Source organism: Malurus melanocephalus, unplaced genomic scaffold (assembly GCF_030028575.1).
Source record: "Malurus melanocephalus ecotype Western Australia unplaced genomic scaffold, MMel_1.1 scaffold_115, whole genome shotgun sequence".
Classification (NCBI taxonomy): domain Eukaryota; kingdom Metazoa; phylum Chordata; class Aves; order Passeriformes; family Maluridae; genus Malurus; species Malurus melanocephalus.
In genome coordinates, this window is record NW_026623347.1 from 1,057,860 (window position 1) to 1,069,866 (window position 12,007).

Below are 12,007 nucleotides of genomic sequence, written 5' to 3' on the forward strand. Positions count from 1 at the left end.
CCCCTACACTTCCAGTCAAGGGTGTCTTTCACTGGGGGATTTAATTTGTTGCAGAAAGGTTATTATATCTCTTCTGAGGTTTTCTACTCAATTCTAAAAATATAGGGAGTAAGTACAAAGAGAATATATAATAACATATGTATAATCCATCTACCTCGATATAAAAGAATATAAAAGAAATATAAAAATTGCAATGTAGTGAATAAAGCTCCTTTTGCAACAGGAATCACTTCACACCATCAATGACTCTGCTCAGACGTTCATTTTGGGCTGCTGTACCTTCAACTTTGCACCTCCACAAGCAGCTCTCAGGACTTCTGGTACCCACAGGGATTCATCCAGGATAAAAGGAGTTTTCATCTCCCAGGAATCCAAGCATTACTATGTATGGTTGTGAGTGGGTTTGATGTATATGGGCAYGCAGGTACTTCACCCAGTGCCAAAATCAGCTCTCAAGCAGAAGACACTGCTCTGTGGGAGGGCAGAGCAGGTGGGTGAGGTGTTCAGGAGAGCACAGAGGGCACTCTGAACCCTGTGTGAGGTCAGCTGCTGTGCAGCATGGAGCACATGCTGGAATCAAACCCCTCCACTCTCACAGCAGGAAAAACGCTTGGTTGAGAGCAGCAAGACCATGTGCCCAGGGATTTGTGGCACCACATGGTGAATTAGGAAGGATGAACTGATAAAGAGAGATTCTATGTCCACTTGGCGGCACTGATTTGTGAGGATCCCACCAAAGAAGAGAGGAATTCAGCTGATGGGACATYATCACCAGGCCAAAGGTGATGAGATCTACAGCTGGAGTCACTTGTGTACGGAGAAAGCACAGAAAACTTGTGAGTTGCAGCAGCTSGTCACAGAAACTGTAACTGAACTGTTTATTGCAGTTAGCATTCCAGCAGCAGTTTTGGGAAGAATAACACAAAATCCTAGACTGTAAAAAAATGACAAAGTTTGGCAAGATTTTGAAGCTCGTAATAGGCAAAGGCACCTTTCTCCCAGACAGGGYTGTCCAGGACATCTGAAGGCTCTCAGTGCTGCACCCTGAATAATTATTAGTTAAGTTGGTCTTAACAGTGACCTAATATAAATCAGACTAAAATGTGTCATGATAGCAGTATGGATGGTGCCTGTGTTGACAATCCCTTCCATGGGAGATGGCTGCAGGCCCACGATAAAATAAGCAAACAATCAGAAAACACATGTGGGACACTTCTCTCCCACTCTGCAAATGGCCAGTTGTTAGGGGTAACTGCTTCTCTCTGGGCCCCTCCAGTTAACTCATGTGCACTTGGAATCACAGAAAAGCCATCTAAAATCATGCCACAATCTAARTAAATCAGATTCAGAAAATTTGCTGCAGGCATTCAGTCCTGCAAGGACGTCACCATTTTAACACAAGTCAGGGTCATAGCACAGAGCTGAGGAAATAGCCCTGGACAACTCTGCATTCCCAGGAGAATAAAATCAGAGATACACAGAGTCACCCAGCAGGCAGTGGGAAGAGGAGCAATGGCAGCATTACTTAACTATGTGCAATTTGCTCTCCCTATCTTGATTTAAATTACACTGCCAGAAGAGACTGACAGTGTCTGGAATCAAATTGCTTAGAAAAGTGCCTCTTCAGAGAGAGRGAAAAAAACGCCCAAATAACTCAAGTGCAAATGGGTCTCGCAAAATGCCTATTGTGATTGGGGACAGCGGGATCTGGGGCTCAGGTTCATTAGGATAATGCTCATGTAATTGTGCTGGGCCAAGCCTACATGAAATGGGGGGGTTGCACCCCTGACATTCCCACAGCGCACACCTTAATCTGATCTCCTCTCAAGAGTTGGAGGAGGCACCATTAAATAAGAGTCTCTTGCTCTGTTCCCACTTCTTCACTTCTTCAGGTCAGCCTGGGCTCTGGGGACCATCTTCAGAACAATGGGCTTCTCTGGCTGCAAGAAACCTTTCGAGTCCAGGACCAGTGGGATCTTGAGCAGGAGGGAAAAACAATGAAACAGCCACGTCAACTGAGAAAAAGGACAGACAGGACAACAGGAGCCCTACAGCTCTCATACATCCCAGCTACCACTCACTTTCAATGCATTTCCCAGCTCACAGGTGTACTTGCAGCAGCACCATCACTATTGCAGCCACCAGCTGGTGTTTAACAGCCCTCAGATTTTGGATAAACTGGTTGGTGAGTTCTGGCTTTCACATGGCACGGTACAAAGAGCTCGGTGCACTGATCAACAGGCTGCACGTGCAGGGAGGAGCAGCCAAATCCCACCCAGGGARCTGCAGCTAAACGGGGGCATGCAGTGCCACTTTGTTTAATGCACAAGTGTCAGTGCTAAGGGTAACTAGATCATAATGGGAGCTGGAGGARCAATAAGCTCTCCAGGAAGAGCAAAACTAAAATTGCTGCTCAGACCAAGTACCAAAGCAAAAGCATCCCTCACACGAAAAGGTTTCCATGGGGTAGGCTGGGAATCTCATCAAAAACAACATTTAAAGAGGGTGGTGGAGGGAGTCATCTTGTAGGGGAGGGAAGTGTGTTTTAAGTGTTCCCAGCAATGGATGCTGCTGGTATCCCAGTGYCTGCTCTCCCATCAGGAAAGGATGACAGCCACCATATCCCAGTAAGCTTTGTTCCAGGAGATTTAAACAAAGACGCTTGGAGCTGCTTCCATATACATATTCCAAAGGGATGTTCCAGCATGAATTTTTCCCTCCCACTCTGATCTGATGTACATGACACCTTCAGTAGAAAAAAAGGGCTGAAAGAGCCCCATAAACCTATGGGCACCAATAATACAATACATATTTAACTTGTCTCCWTTTAATTAAAGGCAGTTATAAAAAGAATCAATTTTATGGATTGCAGAGGACTAGAAAAATGTCATTAGACTTGGGGGAGGGTGGATAGGTCACTGCATTGTTAATGGACTATTACAGTCTTTCACCTCCAGGTTACTAGTTGAGCTGCAATCTGAATCTGCAGAGATTCCAGCTGAGCACCCGTGCCAAGTAATAATTTAATAAGGATTTTTCTGTTTCTTACAACAAACGTCCTTTGAGTGACTTGTTGCCCCCTCTGCTCTGATTTCCCAAGCTCTCCTCACAAACAGAATGTAATAATGGCCTAACCTTTTGCAGCAGTGATGCACAGAGCTGGGTCAGGCTGGAAACACCRAAGTGCTGCCTGCCTGAGGCACAGGGAGTTGCCCTGCTCTCAGCAGGGCTGGACTGACACATCATTTCCAACAGCTCCTGCCTTTATTTTACATCAAACACTCCCACCCTGCAAGGCCCATCCCATCAGTACTGTGTGCAGCATTCAGTGGGGTCCTGGACCATGTCAGTGAGAGCAAGGGAAGATAATGAGACATCACCCCACATTCTCACCGGTGTTTCCTTGCAGGTTCTGAACGAGAAGTTCTGCAACAGGACGACCACGGCCACTTTCACGAYGAGGAGAGCAAACCTCATCCCTATGCAGTTCCTGGGGCCAGCCCCAAATGGCAGGAAGGTGTAGGGGTCAATACCCTCTTTGTTCTCTTTACTGAACCTGATCACAACAACAAAAAAAAAATCAGATAGCAAGATCTAATGTGCCAGGATGTGTCAGCTTCCAAATCTGAAGTGATGAGGGGTCTGGGAAGGCAAAAGCTTTTTGTGTTTCTGTGCCTGTAAGAAGAATCCAGCTAAGTCCCATATTTCTGTCTGAACAGATACCTTATGCCTCTGCTTTCATCCTACTGCTCAGAATTGGTTGTGCAGATCCAGGTGCATTGGGTGACCTGGGAATACCTGAAATACGCTAATGGATTTCATAACTACTCTTTTCTCACAACTCCCTCTCCAGCTCCAAAACTGAACCCAGATTTCAAACCCTAAACCACACAGGTCTACAGCTCCACAGCTTCCCCGTAGATCAAAGGACCGAGCGAACACAGAGACGTTCTCCCCCTGCGTGACTAAAGGCAGGGCTGCTTTTGAGACATGCCAGCCATTTCTTTCCTCTTCATGAAAAACAGGGAAGAACAATCAGCTTCACAGAGAAATTTGCCACTGAGCATTTTCAGTAATACTTCTTAGTGATCAGTTAGTTTTCATGTCATAAAGCTTTTTATTCCCAGTGTGCCAGGTCCAGGTATGAACCTCAGCCATGCTAAGTCAGAAGTGAAGTATCTCACTACTGAGACATCAGCACATCCCTCTGATGAACTTCCACCAAGGCAAGTGAGCCCTGAAGAGCTCCTGTCCACCTACCCATGCCCAGCTTGACAACTGGAATAAGGATGTGGCTACTGGAGAAACTGGTACAGCCTAGCCCATTGCCAGAGCACTCCCATTTGAGTGTTTCCTTCTGAATTCAACACAGGTTGACCACAGGCTCAATAAAAGCTTTTGCCTGATACTGCTGCCACTTTTTGTCTCATCCCCACACCAGGATTAGTTTCCAGGGGTATTTCAGCTCCTGGTGCAAGGGCAGAGGTCTGGTCCTGCTCTCCMTGGACTAAGCCTCAATGCCTTGGTGGCCACCTGAGACTACCAGGTTCATGGTATCMCAGCTCTGTCTTGGGCTATTGCCTCATTTCGCAGGGTCTGACAGAGCTCCTAAGCAAAGATTGCTTCATAACTTGAGTTAAAAATTAAGTTTTATTTCCTACCCATCTTTGCCCTTCCACTGCTGATTTGCAGGGCATTGTGCCAGTCACCCAATGGCTTTTGCTTTAATATCTGGCCATAAACCCCTCAGTGTTACAGCTGCTGGGAGCTGCTCTCACTGTTGCTCCCTTCAATGCAGTTAATTAAATTCCATGCACAGTTTATGGATGTAGATCATAAAACTCCCCTCACGGTAACGCTGGGACTAGATGTCAGACAATGATAAATGCCTAATTTAAATGTTATAATCATGCATTCCCCACTTTTGCTGCCATTCCCACTCCCAGGGCTGAGGTGGAACATGCAGCTATCCCCCCCACATGACCCTCACCTCTCAGGCCTGAACTCATCCGGCTCTGGCCAGTACTGCGGGTCCCGGTGCAGCACRAAGGCTGGGATCAAGACCACCATTCCCTCTGGAATTGTCACACCGTTGATCTCCACAGTCTTCTTGCAGACCCTCTCGAGCCGGCCCCCAGCAGGGTAGAGCCTGATGGATTCATTCACCACCATATCCAGGTACTCCATCTGAGTGATGGCGTTGTATGTGGGAGTGGCCTGGGAGATGGAAGTGGGGTGGTGAGAACACAGCACTGCAACTCYCACCCCTACAATCCACCCAGTGCTTCCAGGGAAGGGGGAATATCAGAGCCAGCACTTCTGCCACTGTTTCCAGCTAGGGTTTGCAAGGCTCTGCTGGGAACAACCCCAGCATCRTCCCAGCCTCCTTTACCTTGTTGGGCAGGTGTGCATCGACCTCGTCCTGGAGTCGCTGCTGCACGTCAGGGTGGGTGGCCAGGTTGTAGGCCATGTAGCTGAGGGTGGAGCTGGTGGTCTCATAACCAGCAAAGACAAAGATAAAAGCCTGGGCCAAAATCTCCTCATCACTTAATGCTGAAAAAAGAGATAAAAGCACATACATGAAGCTGAAAACTACAGTAGTTAACCCTTGGGACTGCAATCCTCTCCCCACCTCCCTCCCTTAACTGGACAAGGAACTACTGCTTTCTGCTGAGAGGACACAGATCAAGACATACTTTTGTCCGAGTTGGTCTCGGCAGACTTGGAGCCATCATCAGAGTTCTGTGATTCAATCATGAGCTGCAGGAAATCCACCCGGTCCTGGGAGAAACAGACAGAGATATATGGGTTGAGAGGAAAAAAACCTCATCCAGTACAAGCTCCCTGAGGAGACACCTGGCTCTACTCAGAGCTCATGGCTTCACTGCATGATGAGGTCTGGGCTAGAGCCCCTCTATGAATACAGATACTTTCTTCACTTGGACAYCCAGGCAGGGCGTGGTTCTGGCCTTTCTCAGGTTTGGTAAGCTCAGAGAGCAACTGACTTCTGAAGATGCCACAAGGTCCCTCCTGCACTCACCACTTCTGAAGAGAAGAAGCCACCTAGACTGGACTCACCGTGCTGCTGCCCTTTTCCCGTTCCTTCTTCATTTTCATGAAGACATTATTGAAGAAGGCCATGACATCTGATGGCAACAGAGTCACCTTCATCTTTTCCAGGAGAGGGCGAACAAAGGGGAACACCACTAAAAGAAAAGAAGAGACCAAGTATTGGAGCTCAAAGGGGCCCCAAGAAATTYAAAACTGGCACAAAGCATACAAAGGAGCTGTACATCTGGACCCTGACCCTTTTTGTTGCCTCCAGCTCTTTTTAGCTAACCATGGCTGGGATGCAATAGCTCTCAAGAATCTCCTCCATACATTACTTTATGATTATAATACCACACTATATCACAACTCTGTGTGATAGAGCAGCTCTCCACCATGTCTCTGCAGACAGGGTCTCCCATAGTAGGAGGATGCTGCCAAGACCACATGGGCTGTACAAATCATGGCTGTGGTTTGCCTAGGGAAATATTTCTGCAGATCTGAGACTGTAAATCCAATCCTGCAAAGTGCTGAGCATCTCCCATATGGCAAAAARGACTCAAAGCTACTAAGGGAGCTACCAGGAAATGCAGCATCTTTGAYATCCAYTCAGGACTGTATGAGATGAGGTTTKTCATACCTAARAGTAAGARCACAGGGCTTATGAAACTGAATTCGAGAAATTTCTTAATGTTGGTGACAAAGGGGTCATTTGGGTTGTTCATGGAGTCAACATTGACACTGAAAGAAGTGCTGGTCACCACATCCATGCTGTAAGCTCCAAAAATGCTGAGTAGAGAAGAAGAGACAGTGAATGARATGAACTCAGCAACAGCAGTAAATAAGAGCCCATCTAGGAACAATCCTTGTTAGAGGGAATCTCTCTTAATGCAGAGTTGTAACATAATAGGTCTGTCCTGATCTGGCAGTAACCATCATCTTATTTTCTGAAATATTCCCAGTTGCATTCATTCCCCCAATTTTTCTCAGCTTCAAAAACCTAAGCCATAGCTGGAAAGCAGTGAACTGCAGTCCAGGGCAGCAAACTGTATTCTGATTCACATGTGTAAGAGAGATTGTGAAAATGACATCCAGAAATACCACATCTCGTGCAGCTTTTGGAAAAATTCAGGGAAAAGCTTCCTTCCTCAAAATACATCCCCACTAAAATGAACTGGGGAAAGGGCACAGCTCTCCTATTTGAAAAGTGCAGAACACAGCAAGCCTGCTGCTGAAGGACATGCTATGCCCAAGACTGCGATGGAGTTTGCTTCCAGAGCTTTCAAGGGATCTATGGTGCAGCATGGAAAAGCTCTCCAGAACAGCCCCTTCCCCACAGTGAATACAAACCCTCTGCTGTCAGCCCCACACAGTTACTCACTCCTTCGTAGCCACGAACTCATCATTAGCCACTTTCTTCTCAATGTTTTTCACTAATTTTTCACCATAGTGATTAATGATATGGAACATCTGAAATGCAAACCAAAGCAGAAAGCACTGTTGACCCTCCCTGCCACCAAACAAGGCTGGGCCATGCTGCCATCTGCCACTTGCCATGCATGGCTTGGGGAGGARGGGCAACCAAGGGGAAGCTCTCATTTCCAGGCCTCAGACATTGTTAATAGGAGAGAAAACAATCTGTCCAGAGAGCTCATCTGACTAGGACTGAGAAAGGCTCTTCTCCAAAAATCCACACACAGCTCCCATTGCAGCTAAGCATCCACTCCAGCTGGGAGTGAAYGTGGCTCCTGAGCGCATGGAAAATGGACAGCCATGGTCTGAGTGATGTCTTTAGCAAGATGAACATACAGGCCATAGGGCCAACAGCCTCAGCCTGCAGCACCTCGTRTGCTGTTTCATCCCCCAACCCTTTCTCCTGACTCCCTCCCAGGGTGGCAGACAGATCTGTATTTGCTGAATGGTACCAACAGTGCAGGTGATCACATGGCAAACAGGGAGACTTCCCCATTTGAGGAGAAGGTCTGCACTCAGAAACAGCCCAGTTCTCCTCCAGTTATTAATGCAAAGTACCAGTGGCCTGTGCTTTACCTCCTTCAGCTTCCCACTGGTGAAGGTTGGAGACAGCACTGTACGAATCCTCTTCCACTGCTCATCTGCAGCCACATTGAGCGCTGACTCCAAGATTCCGTTCAGACCAAAGTTCTGCACAGGAGAACAGGAGACAGGTGAAGTGTCTGTCCCCTCCACGTGACAGAAATGCAAAGAAAAACGTACCATGGACTGTTGACTTGGCCCCTGAAGTCATGTCAGCTCTACCTCAACCAGTAACCAACAGAAATGGAAGCAAAAGTCTAAGAGTGATAAATGACATCAGCCCTAAGGCACATCCAGGCTGAYGGCCCAATGTCCCAGCCWGAGTGRCCCCTACACCAYCTTAGCAGAGTTTTGATGTTGGTRACATCAATAAATGGGCACAACAGAGAGCAAGTACTTGCTGAAGGGCTCAGAGAATGGAAACCAAGAAGAAACTCCTTCTTTCTTGCTGCATGTGCTCTGTTCTGCAAAGCATGGAATAGGTACCTACCCGGCGATTAGTAAAATTGCTGTAGCACTCTTTCACCAGGATGTTTTTGATGAGGATAGGGTCCAAAACAGCCAGCACAGGCTGCCTGCCATCATAAAACCTAAGCCAAGAGAAACCCACAGTCAGTCCATCCCTCATGGTCAGCTGGAGCAAAAGCAGCCTGATCAGTCCGTGGCCAGAGCCATAGCACAAAAGGTTTGGGCCACTTGAGTCCCTCTGACAAAACAGCCAAAAGGATRAGGCTGAAACTTCTTTACCACGTAGTAAAACAGGAGAAAGGTAAAGAAAGTAACAAAGATGGGCAGCATGAGTATTTCTAGCAATTGTCTGTGGCACTGAAGGGTTGCTAAAACTGTGTGGGTTTAGATAAAAGGCAGCTTTTGGCCACGATGTTGATCTCCTGCACTCGGGYTGTCTGAACTGTTTCCACTACGGATGGCTGGAGACAAGAAATCCTTGCCAAACAACCCACCTGTGGGGGAAAAAGATTTCCTGCCTGGTCTACAAGGTGCTGAGAGGCAAAAAACTCATCTGTCTCCTCCATTTTCCAATCAGCAGAGACAGAAAAACTTAAAAGTCATGGTGTGGGCTAAAGGGCAGGGAGCCTTGGGCCACAGCTGAGGGAAGCTGCCATCTTCAAGAAGCTTGTGAACATTTAATCTTTTGAAAAAATGCACCAGGTCTCATGAAGCCTCCCAGGATTTTTTTGCAGAGCAATTTTGTTTTGGTTTGAGAGGTTCTCAGCAGAAGCATGATAAGAGACCCTTGCACAAAACAAGCTCCGTGCAGGGAGCAGGGAGGCAGGTTGAAAGGTAGCTCGTGCCCCAGCTCTGGGAGAAGCAGGGAGCAAGATGAAAAGCACCGTGGCAGCCTGCAGCTTGCTTTCTGCTCCAGACACACAGAAGAGCAGCTTCAAAGGCAGGAGGCTCAGTTTGACACCAAGCAGTGGAGGTGATTTTCAAAGCTTATGCAGACAAATGACCCCTCAAACCRGCCGTCACCAACCCAGCCCCACACAATAGTGAAATCCCAACAGGAGAGAAGCCTTGGAGAGATGGGTGGAGACCTTCCCAGTGGTGAACCTCAATTTTCCCAGGCTGTCTCTGATGGAATTACAGTGCTGAGAGACATGATGGCAATGTACCTTTTTCCATTCTATTTGGAGCACCCCAAACTGGTAGCTTTGTTCTGCAGAAACTCACCCCCAGATTTTTCCATACTTTTCAAAGCATTTCTCATCAAAATTGTGGACTCCCTGGAAAAGAAGAAAGGAGAAATGAACAGTTTGCCAGTGAAGAGTAATCAAAGCAGGTCACAGCTGGTAGCACAGGACATCCCACAGCCCCATTGTAAGTGGCAGAGGTTGAGGTTGGGAGGTGCATGGTCCTCTTAAGCATCACGCAGATGCTTAGGGGATATTTGCATTGGAGAGAAAAAAGAAAGCAGAGATTAAAAAAGAAAAAYGCACTTTCAACTTCTACCAGCCAACCGATCTAAAATGTAATGAAGACAAGGTATGACAGGGCACAAAGTTTTAGTGAGCAGAGTTAGGAGGCAGAACTGGATCCCAGGGTGTCCTTTCACCTTCAGCTCAACAAGTTAGAGCTGCTGCTGCCTTGTCCTCATGTGATCTTTCTCTGCAGTTACTGAACTGGAATGAACAGTGATTCTTAATTTTGTTTCCATTAGGGTTTTAACTGATGTTACATGTAAGGATGAAACTTATGGGATATGTAACACTAACTGAACCATTAGTAAGAGGTAGCATGCATGATGCAAACCCAGCAAACACAAGTAAAACACCTCTTTTATTGAAGCCAATACACTTGTTCTGTGTTTGCAATCAGTTACCTGGGATCAGCTACTGCCTCGTTATTTGATAAGGCCTAGCAGCCTGGTAATACTTGAATTTTATTTAAAAATCTATTTGTCTGTTTCAGTCTCAAGCAGACCCAAAAGCAAGTAGCTGGATGAAACATTTCTGGGGCTAGTTCAGCCTCTTCATGTTGATGGCAAAAAGAGCAAAGAAATAGGCAGTTCCCAGAAAACAGCAGTCTTAGGCATCTCTCCAATTTTTTTTTGTTTCTAACAGAACTTCAGCTGCTTGAGAGCAGGTAGGAACAAAGGGAGAWACTAAAAATTTAAATTACAAAGTAGCTTTAAAATACAGCACACTTCATTCATGTCAGCCCGAACTTTTGTGTTCTATGTGTGTCCAAAGAGCTTCCTAAGAGTATAATTTTCATCCGACTAAATCAAGGACAAAGATGCCCAAAGAATGGGAAAAACAGCACCAGCCACAAGGAAGATCTAAGGCAGCTACAGAGCAGCAGCTGCCGGTACTCACATGCTGGTATTCCAGGAAAGTTCCCACAAACGGGAGAGGCCGTGGGCCAGGAATGCCCAGCTTCTTGAAGGTCCGGTAAGGCCATATCCCATAGCTGCCGATCAAAGAGCATGTGAGAAGCACTTATTCAATGAAAAGAGAAGATACTTCTTCCTGAGCACAGGGAACTGCTTAAATAACTGGYTCCCATCACTCAGAGAAAGCTGAAATTACGGAACAGCAGCAGCCCTGCTGAGGATACTTTTTGCAATAACTGCAGGATCACTTGGGGTACGTTCTGATGGAAGGGCTGAGAGGAGCTGCAGYCCAGCCTAGGMAAACCAGTGTACCTGGGCACCTCAKGGCTTTGTTCAAGTGCCTTATTTAGCTGCCGAGATCAACTGCGACTCAGGTGACTGAGGATTGAGTTCTGAAGCTGAGGCCTGCCCTTGTGYTTGTCTTTGCAAAGACCTCCTGCGATGCTCAGGTGGCCGCACTACAGCGGCACAGCAGGGCCATAAATTACCGCGGCAAAATTAAATTTTTGCCTGTATAGCTCACTACAGCTCTCTTGAGCCACATAAGCCCAAGTTCTGCCAACAGAACTACTTAATCGGGGTGTTCTGCCGGCAGCAGCTCCAGCACCACCCTGCTCTACTCCCAGCTGGCACAGTGCAAGGCTGCCATAGGCGCTGCTGTCCTGAAACACCCGGAAGTTACTCCTCCTTGGGAAAAGTAAAAAAAAAAAAAAAAAAAAAAAAAAAAAATCAAGGATTTCCTTTAATTTCGCTCCCCGCGCAGCCCAACTCGCTCCTTCCTTCCCGCTGGCAGCGGGTCCCCGCAGCCCTCGCTGTGTCCCGGGGGTGGTTTCAGCGCTGATTCTCTCGCACCCCGCTGGCACCGAGCTCTCCTCCGGCCCGGTCCCTCAGGGAGGGGACCGGCCTCTACTTACAGGGCTACGAGGCACAGGAAGGCGATGAGGAGCAGCCAAGTGACGGGGGAGAAGCTGGGCAGGAGCTGCATGGTGCCCGCTGTCCGCCCGCTCCTGGCGGTCCCGGTGTGGGTCTGTACCCGCCATCACGTGAGGG

At 47.4% G+C, this 12,007-nt stretch overlaps 1 protein-coding gene across 1 annotated transcript; it reads right to left on the reverse strand.

Annotated features, from left to right (window-relative positions):
* Nucleotides 1-814: 814 nt before the first annotated feature.
* Nucleotides 815-12,007, reverse strand: LOC130575724 (cytochrome P450 3A29-like). The gene is made up of 13 exons (XM_057369829.1): nt 11,872-12,007; nt 10,941-11,034; nt 9,796-9,848; nt 8,594-8,693; nt 8,098-8,211; nt 7,430-7,518; nt 6,689-6,837; nt 6,079-6,206; nt 5,697-5,781; nt 5,393-5,553; nt 4,991-5,217; nt 3,394-3,556; nt 815-1,976 (listed from the first exon to the last, which is right to left on the reverse strand). Exons 1-13 carry the CDS (start codon nt 11,940-11,942, stop codon nt 1,881-1,883), a joined length of 1,530 nt encoding a protein of 509 aa, XP_057225812.1. The 5' UTR covers nt 11,943-12,007; the 3' UTR covers nt 815-1,880.